Source organism: Lithobates pipiens, unplaced genomic scaffold (genome assembly GCF_037356315.1).
Source record: "Lithobates pipiens isolate NorthernLeopardFrog02 unplaced genomic scaffold, aLitPip1_a1.2 Scaffold_1, whole genome shotgun sequence".
NCBI lineage: Eukaryota > Metazoa > Chordata > Amphibia > Anura > Ranidae > Lithobates > Lithobates pipiens.
The window spans coordinates 189,261,663-189,276,377 of record NW_027507685.1 but is presented as its reverse complement, the minus strand read 5'-3'; the positions used below and the strand labels follow the sequence as shown (position 1 = coordinate 189,276,377).

Here is a 14,715-nt window from a genome sequence, read left to right as displayed (position 1 = left end):
AAAATCCGATCGTTCGGAACGTGATGATGTTCGTTTGTTACGATGGGACTACGTTCAGGCTAGTAGCCAATAGCTTTGGTCTCAAAATTTGATCTGAGCATGCGTGGCACTTTGTCCGATCGGAATTCTCTACAAACGATTGGACAAAGTCCGATCGGATCATGTTGTCAGAAAATTTTATATCCAGCTCTCAAACTTTGTTGGTCAGACATTCCGACGGAATAAGTCCAATGTAGCCCAGCAAACAGCAAAAAAAAAAATGTCAAGTTTGCTGCACCTAAGCACTTGAAATCCCCCGTAAAAGTTTTTTTTTAAAGCCATAACACCAGAAAACTTTTACAAATGCTTATTGAATCTGCCCTATGTGCAGTAATGCACTGCAATAATAGGATTTTTATATACAGCTTACTTGTAAAATCCTTTTCTTGAGAGTACATCACGGGACACAGGAGCTTCATTACATAGTGGTTATATAGGCACCTCTGATGATTGGACACTGGTTAACCCCAATTAAGGAGAATTCCTCCCCTATATAACCCCTCCCATATGGGAGGCACCTCAGTTTTGTAGCAAAGCAATAGGAAACCATGTAAAACCCAAGAGGGGCAGGAGCCCTGTGTCCTGTGATGTACTCTCAAGAAAAGGATTTTACAGGTAAACTGTATATAAAAATCCTATTTTCTTGATCATACATCACGGGACACAGGAGCTTCATTACATAGTGGGATGTCCCAAAGCAATGCTCAGTTTGAGGGGAGGGAGACACAGATCAGAATTATAGACCGCCAAGGACCAGAGGACCTAAACTGCAGCCTGCAGTACACTGCGCCCAAAGGCGATATCCTCTTGCCCTCTGACATCCACCTGATAGAATCTGGTGAATGTGTGGACTGATGACCAAGTTGCAGCCTTACAGATCTGAGCCAGGGAGGCCTGGTGATGCACTGCCCAAGAAGCACTTATAGCCCTCGTTGAGTGCGCTTTCACTTGAAAAGGAGGGATCTTCCCCTTTACACTATAGGCCTGAAAATAACCTGTCTAATCCACCTTGAGAGAGTGGATTTTGATGCCGCCTGGCCCTTCCTAGGGCCTTCCGGCAAAATAAATAAGCAATCAGTAATTGCCCTTACCACATCTAAAGTGTGCAAAGATTCTTCTTCTGCGGACTGTGGGTCCGGAAAAAAGGATGGTAGGATTACATCTTGATTCAAATGGAATCCTGAAACCACCTGGCAGAAAGGACCTGTTGGGACGCATTACTACCCGATCCTTATGAATAATTAGATACGGTTCCTTGCTGGAGAGAGCTGCCAGTTCTGACACTCTTCTAGCCGAGGATATGGCTATCAAGAAAACCACTTTTTTAGTCAAAAGAACTAGTGAAGCCTGATGCAAAGGTTCAAATGGTTGCCCCTGCAATGCCGAGAGAACCAAATTCAGATCCCATGGGCATACCGGAGGTTTGACTGGCGGCCTTAACTGCATAGCCCCCTGGATGAAAGCCCGCACAAGGGAATGTGATGCAAGTGGCTTCTGGAAAAACACTGACAAGGCTGAAATCTGCACCTTAGTGCTTACGGCCAAATTCATTTCTAGGCCTGACTGGAGGAAAGCCAAGATCCTGCTAGTGACATACTTTCTAGGATGCCATCCCCTGGGTTCACACCAGGAAACATATGCCTTCCAGATTTTGTAGTAAATAAGCCTGGAGGCCGGCTTTCTGGCATTGACCAGAGTAGAAAGGACTGGCCCCGAAAGCCCACGATCTCTCAGAATGTGGGTCTCAGCAGCCAAACCGGTAAACTCAGACTGTGTAAAGCAGGATGGTAAATTGGACCCTGTGAGAGTAGATCTGGCCGGAGAGGGAGGATCCACGGCCTGCCTACTGCCAAGCTGGGGCTACCAAAAGAACCAACCTTGTTTCCCTCTTGACTCTTCCCAGGAACCGTGACAGAAGTGGGTACGGTGGGAAGGCATAAATTAGATTGTACTGATCCCAGGGAACTGTCAGAGCATCTGAACCCTGAGCAAGTGCATCTCTTGTCCTTGACACAAATTTGTCCAGTTTTCTGTTGAATCTGGACGCAAACAGATCTACGTCTGGAGTGCCCCACCTGCGACATATGTTCCAAAATACGTCGGGGTGTAGAGCCCATTCTCCTGGGCACAACTGCTGGCAGCTCAGAAAGTCCGCCTGCCAATTTTCCACTCCTGGAATGAAGACTGCAGAAAGGCATGGAACATGCCTTTCTGCCCAAACAAGTATGTGATTCACCTCTCTTTGTGCAATCAGACTCCTGGTGCCACCCTGGTGATTGATATAGGCCACTGCTGTGGCATTGTCGGACTGAACTCGAACAGGGAGATCCCGTAGTCTGTAAGACCAGTTTATGAGAGCCATATAAACTGCCCGGATCTCCAAAACATTTATGGGCAATAGCTTCTCGATCGCAGACCATTTCCCCTGCGAGCACGTCTCCTCCAACACTGCTCCCCAGCCTGTCAGGCTGGCATCTGTAGTTATAATCTTCCATGGAAGAGGAAGAAAAGTTTTGCCTTTCAGCAGATTCTTGGTCTGCAACCACCAAACGAGACTCTTGCGTGTCCCTGGGGATTACACATAGGAAGGTCCAAGGCCTGGGGCTTCCTGTTCCAAGCCACAAGGATGCATCTTTGCAGAGGCCTTGAGTGAAACTGGGCGAATGGAACGGCCTCGAAGGAGGTGACCATTTTCCCTAACAGTCTCATACACAACCGGATGGGGGGAGATCTTCTGCCCAGAATTAGGCGCACCAGACCCCCTATAGCCATGGCGTTTGGCCTTGGTAAAAACACCCTGCCCTGAGCAGTGTAGATGACCATGCCCAGATACTCCAACCTGGTAGCAGGCTGTAGGGACGACTTTTCTAGGTTTATAATCCAACCTAGGCGTTTCAGGTGTTCTAGCGTTCTGGTAACACTGTGGTTCAAGAGCGCTACTGTTTTCTCTATGAGAAGTAAATCGTCTAGATAAGCCATGACGGTTATACCCTGAGCTCTTAGGCTTGCCAAGAGAGGGTCTAGAATCTTTGTGAAGACTCGAGGAGCCATAGCGAGACCGAAAGGCAAGGCCACAAATTGAAAATGGCGCCGATCTACCACGAACCTTAGATACTTTTGGTGTGCGGAAAAAATTGGCACATGAAGATATGAATCCTTGATATCTATTGATGTCATAAACCCTCCCCCTTGCAGGGAGGAGACCACAGAGCGTATTGACTGCATTCGGAAAGACCGGATGGGCAAAAACAGGTTCAGATCCTTCAGATCCAGGATAGGTCTGACACCTCCATTTGGCTTTGGAACGGTGAAGAGATTCCAGTAAAAGCCTGAACCCTGTTCTTTTGGGTCCACTTCCACTATCACCCCCTGTGATAGTAAGTGATCTAAGGCCAGAAATAGCGGTTTTTGCTTTACTGGATCCTTGGGGATCCTTGACCTTAGGAAGCGAGAAGGTGGAATCTCCTGAAACTCTAGCTTGTAGCCCAGAGATACCGAGGAGGTTACCCACTTGTCCCGGATCTCTTCCTGCCAGGCTTCTGCAAACTGCAGGAGCCTTCCCCCCACTCGGCCGAGCGGGGGCGCCCCTTCACAAGGAAGCTTTTGGGCTCTACTTGGGCTCTACTTTCGCCCCCAAGTCTTTTTTTGCCCCTGGGCATGGCCTTGAGCCTTTCCTGTAGAGGCAGGTTGGGAAGGCCGCTGCCACTGCTTAGAGCTTGATGCTCCGGGAGAAAGAGAACGCCTAAATGACGGATGTTTGATCTTTTTGATTGGAAGGAGAGTAGATTTACCCCCTGAAATTTTTTGGATGAATTTGTCCAATTCTTCTCCAAATAAGCGTTCCCCCTTAAACGGGAACCCAATCAAATACTTCTTACATGATAGCTCAGCTGCCCAATTCTTTAGCCATAGGGCCCTTCGCATGTGTACCAACAGGAGAGACAAACGAGATGCTTGTTGGACAGAATCCAAAATCGCATCAATCATAAAACACAGAATTTGAGGTATTTCTGCATAATTCTTCACTTCCTCACTGGGAAGGAGGTCAAGCATCTGCTTAACTTGTTCCTTGAGGAACTGACACAACCCCACAGCTGCGACTGTAGGTTGCACTACAGCACCAGCCATGGAAAAGGAGGCTTTCAATAGTGTTTGCAGCTTCTTATTAGTTGGATCCTTAAATACCTGAGCATTATTCAAAGGACAGGTCAGGTTTCTATTCACACAAGAAACAGCCACATCGACAGATGGGACCCCCCATTTCTTGGTGAAACTTTCCTCCAGAGGATAAAGCATAGAAAACCTTTTAGGAGGAGCAAACAGTTTATCGGGATGTCCCCAATCCTCATACAACAATTTATCCATTAAGGGATGAATTGGAAAGGAAAAGGCAGTCTGTGGGATTTTCCTGACCCCCAGGGAAGAAACAGAGGATGTGGCGACCTCAGCAGCAGGCATTCTGAATGTGGTACGCACCAACTCAGTATAATATTGAACTTGTTTTCTGAGTGCCTGGGAGGAGGGGACTCTCTCCTCTTCCTCTGACTCATCCGACTGCTCTTGATCCCTGTCCCAAGATAGGGATCTCTCCTCATTGTCAGAGGTGTCATCTGAAAGAGGAATCTCAGCAGAGGGAGGGGATCTACCCCTTTTTCTGCTATCTTTTAGGGAAGCTGAAATAAAATTAATGATTCTCCCTTCAAAACCCTCCAATGTAGCCTTAAGGGAGTCTTCAGTGACATATACCGGGGCTGAAACATTAGGAGAGGCTGCAAAACCTAACAGGGGCACTGACTCATCCTGTGAGGCTGGCTCCAGTCTTGCAGGGGGGGATGGTAATCTACAGGCATTTTTAGAACCCCTAGACCTAGGCGGTGATTTACCAGTGCCCTTGTTACCTCCCCCTGAGACCCTCTTACGAGGAGACATAGTCCTAAGCTACAAAGCAGAGGTACTAGTACAAAAGTGCAATCACTGTTGTGCTCCAAGTCTCACAATAAATATATATGCTTAAACTGCACAACCTGATGCTGAGTAGGTGCCTGGATCCAATCCCTTAGGATGCTTACTGCCCACAGCTCCTGTGTCTTCCACTTACAGCCTCCTGGCGCTCTGGGCTTTTTAAAATTGCCGCTTGGTGCCTGCGCAGTAAAGCGCCGTGCACGCCGACGTGCATGGCTCGCAACCACCCCCCCTTCCATTAGCATGGGAGTGCTCTCAGCGCGCGTGCACGGGAGCGTGTGTGCGCGTGCACGAGGACTGCCGGTCGTCCAAGGGGGAAGGGGTTCACCTACGGAGCCGTGCAGGACCCCTAGACTACGTGGGACCCCTCTTTTTACCTCTATTGTGGCAGAGACTGCAGTGGAGACGTGAGTCATCTGGAAAAAACAGGCTTCACTGAGCGTGTGTATCTGAAAGGCATGTAAGTATGCATCAGGCTGCTCTTACTCCCTCTAGTGGTGGAAACCAGGTATAACATACAACTACTCAATGAAGAAATCCATAATATATGTTTTATATAGGATTAACTTCTCTTACCTGTCCTCGCCGCAGGAATTGCTGAAAACAGACAGATTCTAGCCTTCACCCATCACGGCAGGCAGAGTTGTGCCAACCTTCAGGATTTTTTGGGTTCCTTCTCAGAGGAACCTCTTACCTGGACCTTGTAAAAGACTCTGCCAGAAACTTTCGTGCCACTATGTAAATAGTACACCAAGTCTGGTTTTCCCAGAGCCCAGTTTTCCAATAGGAGAGGACTTACAGGCAAAACCTTGTTTCTTCGGATGACGAGGCCCGGGTACCATACCATCTTGGGAGTCAAAATATCGGCCCGAGATATGGATCCGGTTATCATAGCCCTTAGACCCCCGCAGGGACCTACACAGAGCTTTCTTCATAGCACATGTTTTACGTGACCAACCACCTTAGACACTTGCGAAAAAACTGAGGTGAGGTGCCATCCATATGGGAGGGGTTATATAGGGGAGAAATTCTCCTTAATTGGGGGTTAACCAGTGTCCAATCACCAGAGGCGCCTATATAACCACTATGTAATGAAGCTCCTGTGTCCCGTGATGTATGATCAAGAAATGTTGTTGCAGATGCTTCTGTAATGTAAACAGTTAAACCGTTTTATATTTCTTGCTTTCATTTAAATCATACATGGTGGTCCCACAGGCAAGGTGCAGCCCCAGGCGTCTACTTTCTTAGGGTGGCATCTCTGACTGATGAGCTGCAGCCTTGTCACCAATTCCTGCACCTTCCCAATCTGAACTTCAAATAGTAATGCCGGTGAATAGTGTGCTGGCAAGTTCCAGGACACTGGTAGCCTGGACACTACATGGGGGGCAATTCATACCTCCCATTTTTAGATGGGAATGAGGGACACCTACTAGCAAATGTATGTAGGCATAGGACACACCCCTTGCCACACCCCCTTAAAGGAGATTTAACCAAAAAAAGGTTAATTAAATCCACAAGGGCTTTTTTTTACCACTACTATTCCTTTTGATTGGCTTTAAAAATTTACAAATGCAGCAATTTACAAATTTAGAATTTGTATAAAAGGTTTAACACTGGGAAACACTTTCTGAAAGATAAAAAGTGCATTTTATATACAACTATATAGATCAGACCAAAATGAGGGACACATGGGGGGGAGAGGGACAGAGGGACATTGCTCCAAATCAGGGACAGTCCCTCAAAATCAGGGACAGTTGGGAGCTATGTTTTATTTACTAAATCTGGAGAGTGCAAAAGCTGGTGCAACTCTGCATAAAAATCAATCAGCTTCCAGGTTTTATGACCAAAGCTTAAAGGATATGTAAAGGTTTGTTTAAAATAAAAAACAAACAGGTTATACTTACCACCTCTGTGCAGTTGGTTACACAGAGTGGCCTCGATTCTCCTATTCTGGGGTCCCTCAGCGGCACTCCAGGCTCCTCCTCTTCAAATGCCCAATTGGAGAGCTGCTCTCTCTCCGGGTACTCATGCGGGCACGCTCCTGTGTCCTACTGCTGCGTCCATTGACACAGACAGCAAGACTCGGCCCCGACCCTGGCTCCTGCATCATTGGATTTGATTGACAGCAGCCAATGGGTGAGCTGCTATCAATCTATCCAATCAAGACCCTAGACAGCGACTGGAGCTGGTGTGCTCGTCCCCGTCGATGGAAAGACCGGGTTCAGGTAAGTAACCTCAAAGGCCCCATTGTTACATCAGAGCTCTCCCATGATGTCAGAGGTCCCCCCATCATATCATAATCCCCCTTCACATTAGAGATCCCCCATCACACATCAGAGTCACCACTATACTTTTCAGGCTCTCTACACACAAGTCCCCATCACATCAGAGTCCCCTCATCACCATAGAGTCCCCTTATAATGTCATTGGTTGTTATGGTACTAACCGGCAGCCCACCTACACCTTAGCAGCTCATGATATTGATCCAGGGCAAACTGGGTCATGTACTCGTGGCACCCTGGGGAGAACCCAGACGGCAACCCGGGGTGTCGCTGTACCCTGGTTGTGAAACACTGGCTTACAGGATATGCGCGCTAAGGGGGAAGCTGTATTTTTTTTATAACAAATATTGTGATCCAATGTCACCTACAGTGTACTAAATAGGAAATCTTTTTGTAAGAGTTTAGTGTAAAAGGAATCAAGTCATAACCACCAGTCAGATTTCAGATTGGTCGTTATGGCTGCCATTTGAGCACCATCATTTCCATTTACACTGCTTCAAACATATATAGAAAGCTCAAATGCAACCAAATTCCAAAAAATCCACCAAAGTTACCAGATTCTTTCATAGTTGACCATGTGAAACATATTGCTGGATCCAAGTAAAGTCATCCAGATTTACAATGACACCGTGCCTTGACTAGTGATGGTATATCGCAGATACAGGTTAACTTATGTGTCCCTGTTCCCCACAGCCAGTCTTCTACCGAGCACCTGCCGGGTCACAGGTCACGCTCAGCAGTCTGGGTAATCAGTCTATGGTGGCCCTAGAAGAGAGGGCGCGTCTATTGCTTACCGAACCTGAAAGAAGCACGATGAATTACTACCTCCAGCAGTACAAAGACCTCCACATCCCAGTGCAGGCCTTCGTGATTGCTATGTTTGAGCTTCTCAACACCCAAGCCAAGGTAACCTGGAAATTGTGTGTATATGTGTTGGTGTATGTTGAAGAATATTGTACATACTGACTGCTCTATACATTTTTTATAGTTCACTCTGCTGTCTGAGCTACGACCCCAGATCTTTCCTCATGACTTGGCTGTATTTGACAACATGGTGTTGAAGCGAGAAATTGAGTATATGAAATCTCGGCATCGATCTGGAGACACAGCCTCTGTCTTATCTCAGAGTCCAAGCACATCATCAACAGAGAGCCACCAGACTGTCAGCACCGCGAGTACTGCCCGGGTAAGGCCACTGCATCCAAAACATTCCCATGTCTACCATCTTAGATACATAGAATAGAGAGATCTGTAATGTGTCCCTATTACAACAGGTAAAGAAAAAGAGAAATCCCCCTTCATTGGGACTTTTAAGGCAACGTACACTTATGTAATGCAAAAAATAAAGTTTATTGGATATACATAAAAAAGTCTACAATCAAAAATATATAGTAAAAACAAATTATGACTATATCTACTCCTATCCTATACCCCTGATGAAGGTGTTTAACCAGAAACGCGTTGGGATTGGGGATTACTATATTCCAGAGAGTATCATCTTTTTATCATATTTCTCATGTAAATTGTTGTGTTTTTGTTGTTTTTCATATGTATGTATATCTTGTACAAACATGGATGTTTTTTTAACTATCGATCATCTTTTTGTTAGTAGACTTTTATGTATATCCAATAAACTTTATTTTTTGCATTACATAAATGTACATTGCCTTAAAAGTCCCAATGAAGGTTGATTTCTCTTTTTCTTAATCACATATTAGGGATGTGGCAACTACATGTTTTTGATCTGATCTGGTAAAACCCTTCCTTTTGCTTTTACAACAGGTAAAGTTTCAATGAAACCCTGTAGCAATGAACCCATGATATACTTAAAGTGCACTCGTGCCCAGACACTATGAACATTACATTTCGCATATTCTTAACGAGCAGTAAAATAGCTTTAAAAACAAGCCAACCCTGACCTCCCTGGTTGCTAAAGATCCCAACAAAGACTCTGGAGTTGGTTTCCAGTTGGTTTTTAAAGTTGGACATAAACCAGCAGGTCCAGATTAAGAGCATCATGGGCCTGGTGCTTGGGATTTTGGTGGACTTTTTAAAACGTTATCAAGTTATCCATATGTGATAGCATGGGCAAGTGACAGGTACTATTAGAACCCCAATGTCTCCCCTGCAGCTATTCACACACAGATTGTGTTTGAATTGCTGCATCCTTGGCTACAGTAGCAGAATGATAGCTGTGACCCTGAAAGTCACAAAATACACATCACTTCTGGGGCCATTAGTCACTTCTCAGGAGGAGAAGTGACCGTAGCAGTTGCCCGTATCCTCATGGCTCCACCATCCCTCTCATTCTGGCCAGCGCGAATACCTCTCCCAGCCCTGCATCAGCCATTGGCAGGAATGTCATGGTTCACTGCCTCCTCTCACCTTGAGCCTCCTCTTCTCTAGTAATAAAGTTGTGGGCACCTCTTAGGATGGACTGAGCTTCTCATGGGGCTCCCTACTGACCATGGGTGGTTGGTGCGTGCGAAATGCAGGGCCAGTCAAAGGAGATCCCTCCCCGTATGCCCAATGCTTTTCATGCATGGCCTGTTATTTTTTGGTGGGCTAGGCCTATTTTAAGGTAGGGACCTGGAGCTGCAGCTCCAATAGCCCCTACGTTAATCTGGGCCTGTAAACCAGTAGAACTTAATTTAAAAATTTAATAGTACCATGCAGTCAGCAAATTATGTATGAAAACCCTGAAAATATTTATTTGATTGCCTTGTCAATGTTTCAAATTCTGCATTCGATTTTTAGATGCACAACCATCACAATAAGTATGGATTTTTACATAGACATTTAGCTGCATACACTGGATTCCATAAGCAAGAATCATGGCTGTTTGCGTGTAGCTGCACGCTAAGTGGTTACCTGTGGTTAGGGATGGGTGTCCAGGCTGGGATGCAGTCAGTCAGTTAGACACCCATCCCTAACTGCAGGTAACCGATTGGTGTGTAGATACCTGCAAACACCAATGGTTGCTGTCAGCCGGTCAGTACTTGGTACAGGCTGAGCATCTGCCACTATTTGCATGTGCCTGTCATTCTAGCTGCAGTAAGCCACCTATTCTAGCCACAAGAATCCGCTGATTCTAGCCACTGGAATCCGGTCTATGGGGCTAAATGGCTGTGAGAAGGAAGCTTTACAGGTTAGAAAAATGGGCTAGTTGCTTACATCAGAAGGCTGGCAAGCTGCCAAGATCTGATCCCATTAGAAAATACAGTGCTTGCCTTGTGAATTGTGCAATGCATTTCTCCCCAATGCTTATAGATAAAGAGATAATAAGGAAGGCTTGTTTTAAAATGCTTTTACAGAAATCATCTTGGCACGGGTTCACTTTAAAGCCTAATTTGCCCTGGAAATGTATTATTGCAAAGGGACTTGCAGCCTGCTCCATTACCAACGACCAGAGCTGGCTGCAAGTCCCTTTTCTCTGGTATCTTTTCAAATATTCTTCTGCAAGTTGTCCTCAGTTTAAAATGTAAAGTCCTGTTGAAGGAGGATTCTGAATATCTGAAACCCCTCCCTTCTCTAATGATCTAAAAAGCTTTCATCACTGTCTCTATCTCCATTTGGGAGATTTTGCCATACTTCCTGAAGGGTGGCAGACAGAACCAAAAAGTAGGGAATCCTCCCTACCTCCTGTTTTTTTGATGAGTGTCAGACAGACCAGGACATGAAAAGAAAGTCCAACAACAAGGACAAAAACACCTTTTCATGTGGAGTGATGAAGGTTTAGAACCTCTGTCTGGGTTTTTTGCTAAGTATCTATAAATTCATCAAACCATAATACACCTCTCGTATAGCCTGATGTGTCGATGGGTGCGGGGTAAACGGTGGCCCGTATCAGTCCAATATTGCAAAAATGCATTGCACGCCAAACAATTAAGATGAAAGACTGTAGTCCCATATCAGCAGGAGAACCACCAAGGATTGAAGAGCATGGCGGCCCTTTTTGTCAAGGTGACAAAGGCTTGTTATCTAGATAAAGAGGGTGGCCATGCTGTTCAAAACCTTGGTGGTTCTCCTGCTGATATGGCACTTCAGTAGGCATCTTTCATCTAGATTTGTTGTTTAGCATGCTAGCTTTTTTCCGTTACAGGATGGATATGGTGCCACTGTTTAGCCACCCACCCTTTTGCCAGGATATAACAGGTCTGTGCCATATCAAAGATAGTAGTTAGCAAGTTTGTTTGTTTTTGCCTTTTTGGGTGTTATTGCTATGTTGTCTCTAGGAGGTATGAGACCGGTGTCAGACAGATCAGGAAGAAAAACGTCCTCTATATACAAACACATTCTGTCCAAAACTGGCTTTAAGGGATTCTTTTTGGTTTACTCCATGCCCATTCGTTTTCAGTAGTAGGCATTAAGGTTTGGTGGTAATCACCCTGAATGCCTGTGTTGGTTTCACTGTGTGTTTTGATTCTTTTCTTTCATTCTAGGAGCGTCTCCTGTGGTTGCTGGATGTTATGGAGGTCAGTAGAAACTTCCAATCTGCATCAGACTTTTTGGGATTGTTATTGTTTACAATGGCACTGTCAATTATTCACATTGGTAAACTGGATCTGAGAAACAGCCCAGATGTTAAGAGCACATTGGCTGTTACTTATATATGACCCAATGATTTAAAGTCAAGTAGGGCATGTTTATCAATGGACACTATTGCCAATGGGACAGGACTTTAGGCCAAAAAGATTGAATCTCCCTTTAGACCTAGGGTAGGAGCCAATGGCGACTGGTGCTCAATTTTTTTTGGGGGGGGGCAGCAAACAAGCCTGGCCCCCTCACAAACCCCAACCACCACTCCCCCCCACTGCTCGAGCGACTGCTCAACCATCTGCCCACACTTACCCCATCCAGCTTTGGTGGCTTTCCCCCCGCATCTCCTCCTGAGTCCCAGTGGTTGCTTCTACTTTCAGTGAATCCGGTTTTAGGACTCCCAGCCAATTGGGTCTCGGGACCCGCTTCCTGATTGGCCAGGAGGAGAAGCAGGAAGAAATGAGCGAATATTCGTTTGCCAACGTCCCACAAGTGGGTGGGCTCGGGGAGCAGTGCTCTGCGATCAGTGCCCAGCCTTTTTGAAGCCAATTAGACCCTCAGGCTATAATTATGTGCTTAAAAAAAAAAACTGAAATCCATGCATTCGGCACCCTGCATGGAGATTAGGGGCCGGGCTCATGAATTGGGGGGGTGGCGTCCCTGCGCCCCTGCACCCCTTATCAGCCCAGAGGAATGTACATGGCCCTTGTCTTGCACTCTGCCCGCATGGTGGTTGCAACAGCGCCACCTGTGTAGGGAGGTCAACCTACACCTGCTCAAGAATAACAAAACTCAAAAACTATGCAATATATTGCAGCCAACCAGTCCTTAGATGTGGTGAGTGTATTAGTCTTCTTTTTTAGTCTAATAACATTTTCTGCAAGTAAAAAAAATACCTTCTGATCCTGTCCAGAAATGCTGCTTCCTGATCACATCCTGTGAGCCTAATGCTGTGTACACACGGTTGGGTTTTGCGACCAAAAATGTTCGATGGGAGCTTTATTTCGGAAATTCCGACCGTGTGTAGGCTCCATCGGACATTTTTCATCGGAAATTATGACACACAAAATTTGAGATCTGGATCTCACATTTTCCAACAACAAAATTGTCGGAAATTCCAATCATGTGTACACAATTCCGACGCACAAAGTTTCACATATGCTCGGAATCAAGCAGAAGAGCCGTACTGGCTATTGAACTTCAATTTTCTCGGCTTGACGTATGTCACCACGTTCTTGACATTCGGAATTTCCGACAACATTGTGTGACCGTGTGTATGCAATTGACAAGTTTGAGCCAACATCCGTGGGAAAAAATCCCATGGATTTTGTTGTCGGAATGTGCGATTGTGTGTACATGGCATAACAGAAAGTAAAAACAAGTTTACCTCTGTTCTGTAAACTACTAATCCCACTTATCACCGATGTAATGGAGAGGAACAAAGGCAGACATGTTTGAAGTCCAGCCTGGGTGGCAACCAGTGGTGGTCCGTCCATTAGGGGTACACGCGCCCGGCCCCAATGTACATAATAAGTACATGCGTGGGGGAAAAAAAAATGATTACCGATCTTCTGTTTACATCATGTGATCAGCTGTCTGTCAGCTTGCCTGCAGCTGATCACATGGTGAGGGGCCGGGATCTGTGAAAATAGAGAATATTTTTCCAGCTTTAATTATTGCAAACATACTATTCACTAAGACTGAAAGGGATGTGTATTTTGTTCAATTAATTCTTAGATAAACATGTAACAGAGATCAGCTTGGTGTCAGCAATCTTATCAGAGTATAGTTTGTAATTGTCAATTAGTGAAGTGTGCCCTTTACTTGATGGCTCATTTGGAATGATGTCTTTTAATTAAGCCTCATTAGTTGTAAGGCTTAGGCTGTTCTTTATGATAGTTAAGTGGGAACAATGTTTTTCAGTAGAACTTCGGAAACATGGGAAGTGACAGTAAAGCTAGGTTTATACTTGAGATTGTTGGGGGGTGGTAAAAACACGCGGTTGAGTTGCCTTTTTAACTGCCCCTCCTTAAAGGGGTTTTAACCACTTCAGCTTTGGAAGGTTTTACCCCCTTCCTGACCTGGCTATTTTTTGCGATACGTTTCTTTAACCAACAACTGCGCGGTCAATGCGACACTGTACCCAAATAAAATTCATGCCCTTTTTTTCCCCACAAATAAAGATTTTTTTTGGTGGTATTTGATCACCTCTGCAGTTTTCATTTTTTGCCCTGTAAACAAAAAAAAAGCAGACAATTTAAAAAAAAATATATTTTTTACTTTCTGCTATAAAACACACCCAATATAAAAATGAAAAAAAAAGAAAAATCTAATTTATTCATCAATTTAGGCCAATATGTACTCTGCTACATATTTGTGTTAAATTAAAATCCCAATAAGCATATATTGAAAGTTATAGTGTCTACAAACTACGGAATTGATTTATGGACTTTTTTGTTTTTATTAATTTTACTAGTAATGGCAGCGATCAGTGATTTTTAGCAGGACTGCGACATTGCGGTGGACAAATCTGACACTAAGTGACACTTTTTTGGGGGCCAGTGACACCAGTACAGTGATCAGTCCTAAAAAAAAAAATGCTCTGTCACTGAATAAATGACACAGGCAGGGAAGGGATTAACATCAGGGGCGATCAAAGGGTTAAGTGTGCTCCTAGGGAGTGATTGCCAACTGCCGATTGGCTCCCTTTTAATCCAATCACAGTGGGAGGGGGGTTCTGGTAGCACATTTGTGCACCCCAGAGCCCTTGAAAAAAATCACATACAGGTAAATGATTTTGCGCTTAACCACTTTCAGACCGGACCATTTTGCTAGCTTAAGACCAGACCACTTTTTGCCATTTCAACACTGCGTCGCTTTAACTGACAATTGC

At 45.1% G+C, this 14,715-nt stretch overlaps 1 protein-coding gene across 2 annotated transcripts in view; it reads left to right on the top strand.

Annotated features, from left to right (window-relative positions):
- Positions 1–14,715, top strand: part of WHRN (whirlin) — a 293,265-nt gene that overhangs the window by 198,489 nt on the left and 80,061 nt on the right. For both annotated transcript variants that reach the window (XM_077479041.1, XM_077479042.1), the window contains 3 exons: positions 7,977–8,189; positions 8,272–8,469; positions 11,726–11,758. In XM_077479041.1, coding sequence (XP_077335167.1) covers positions 7,977–8,189; positions 8,272–8,469; positions 11,726–11,758 — 444 coding nt within the window. The remainder of the gene's footprint in view (positions 1–7,976; positions 8,190–8,271; positions 8,470–11,725; positions 11,759–14,715) is intronic.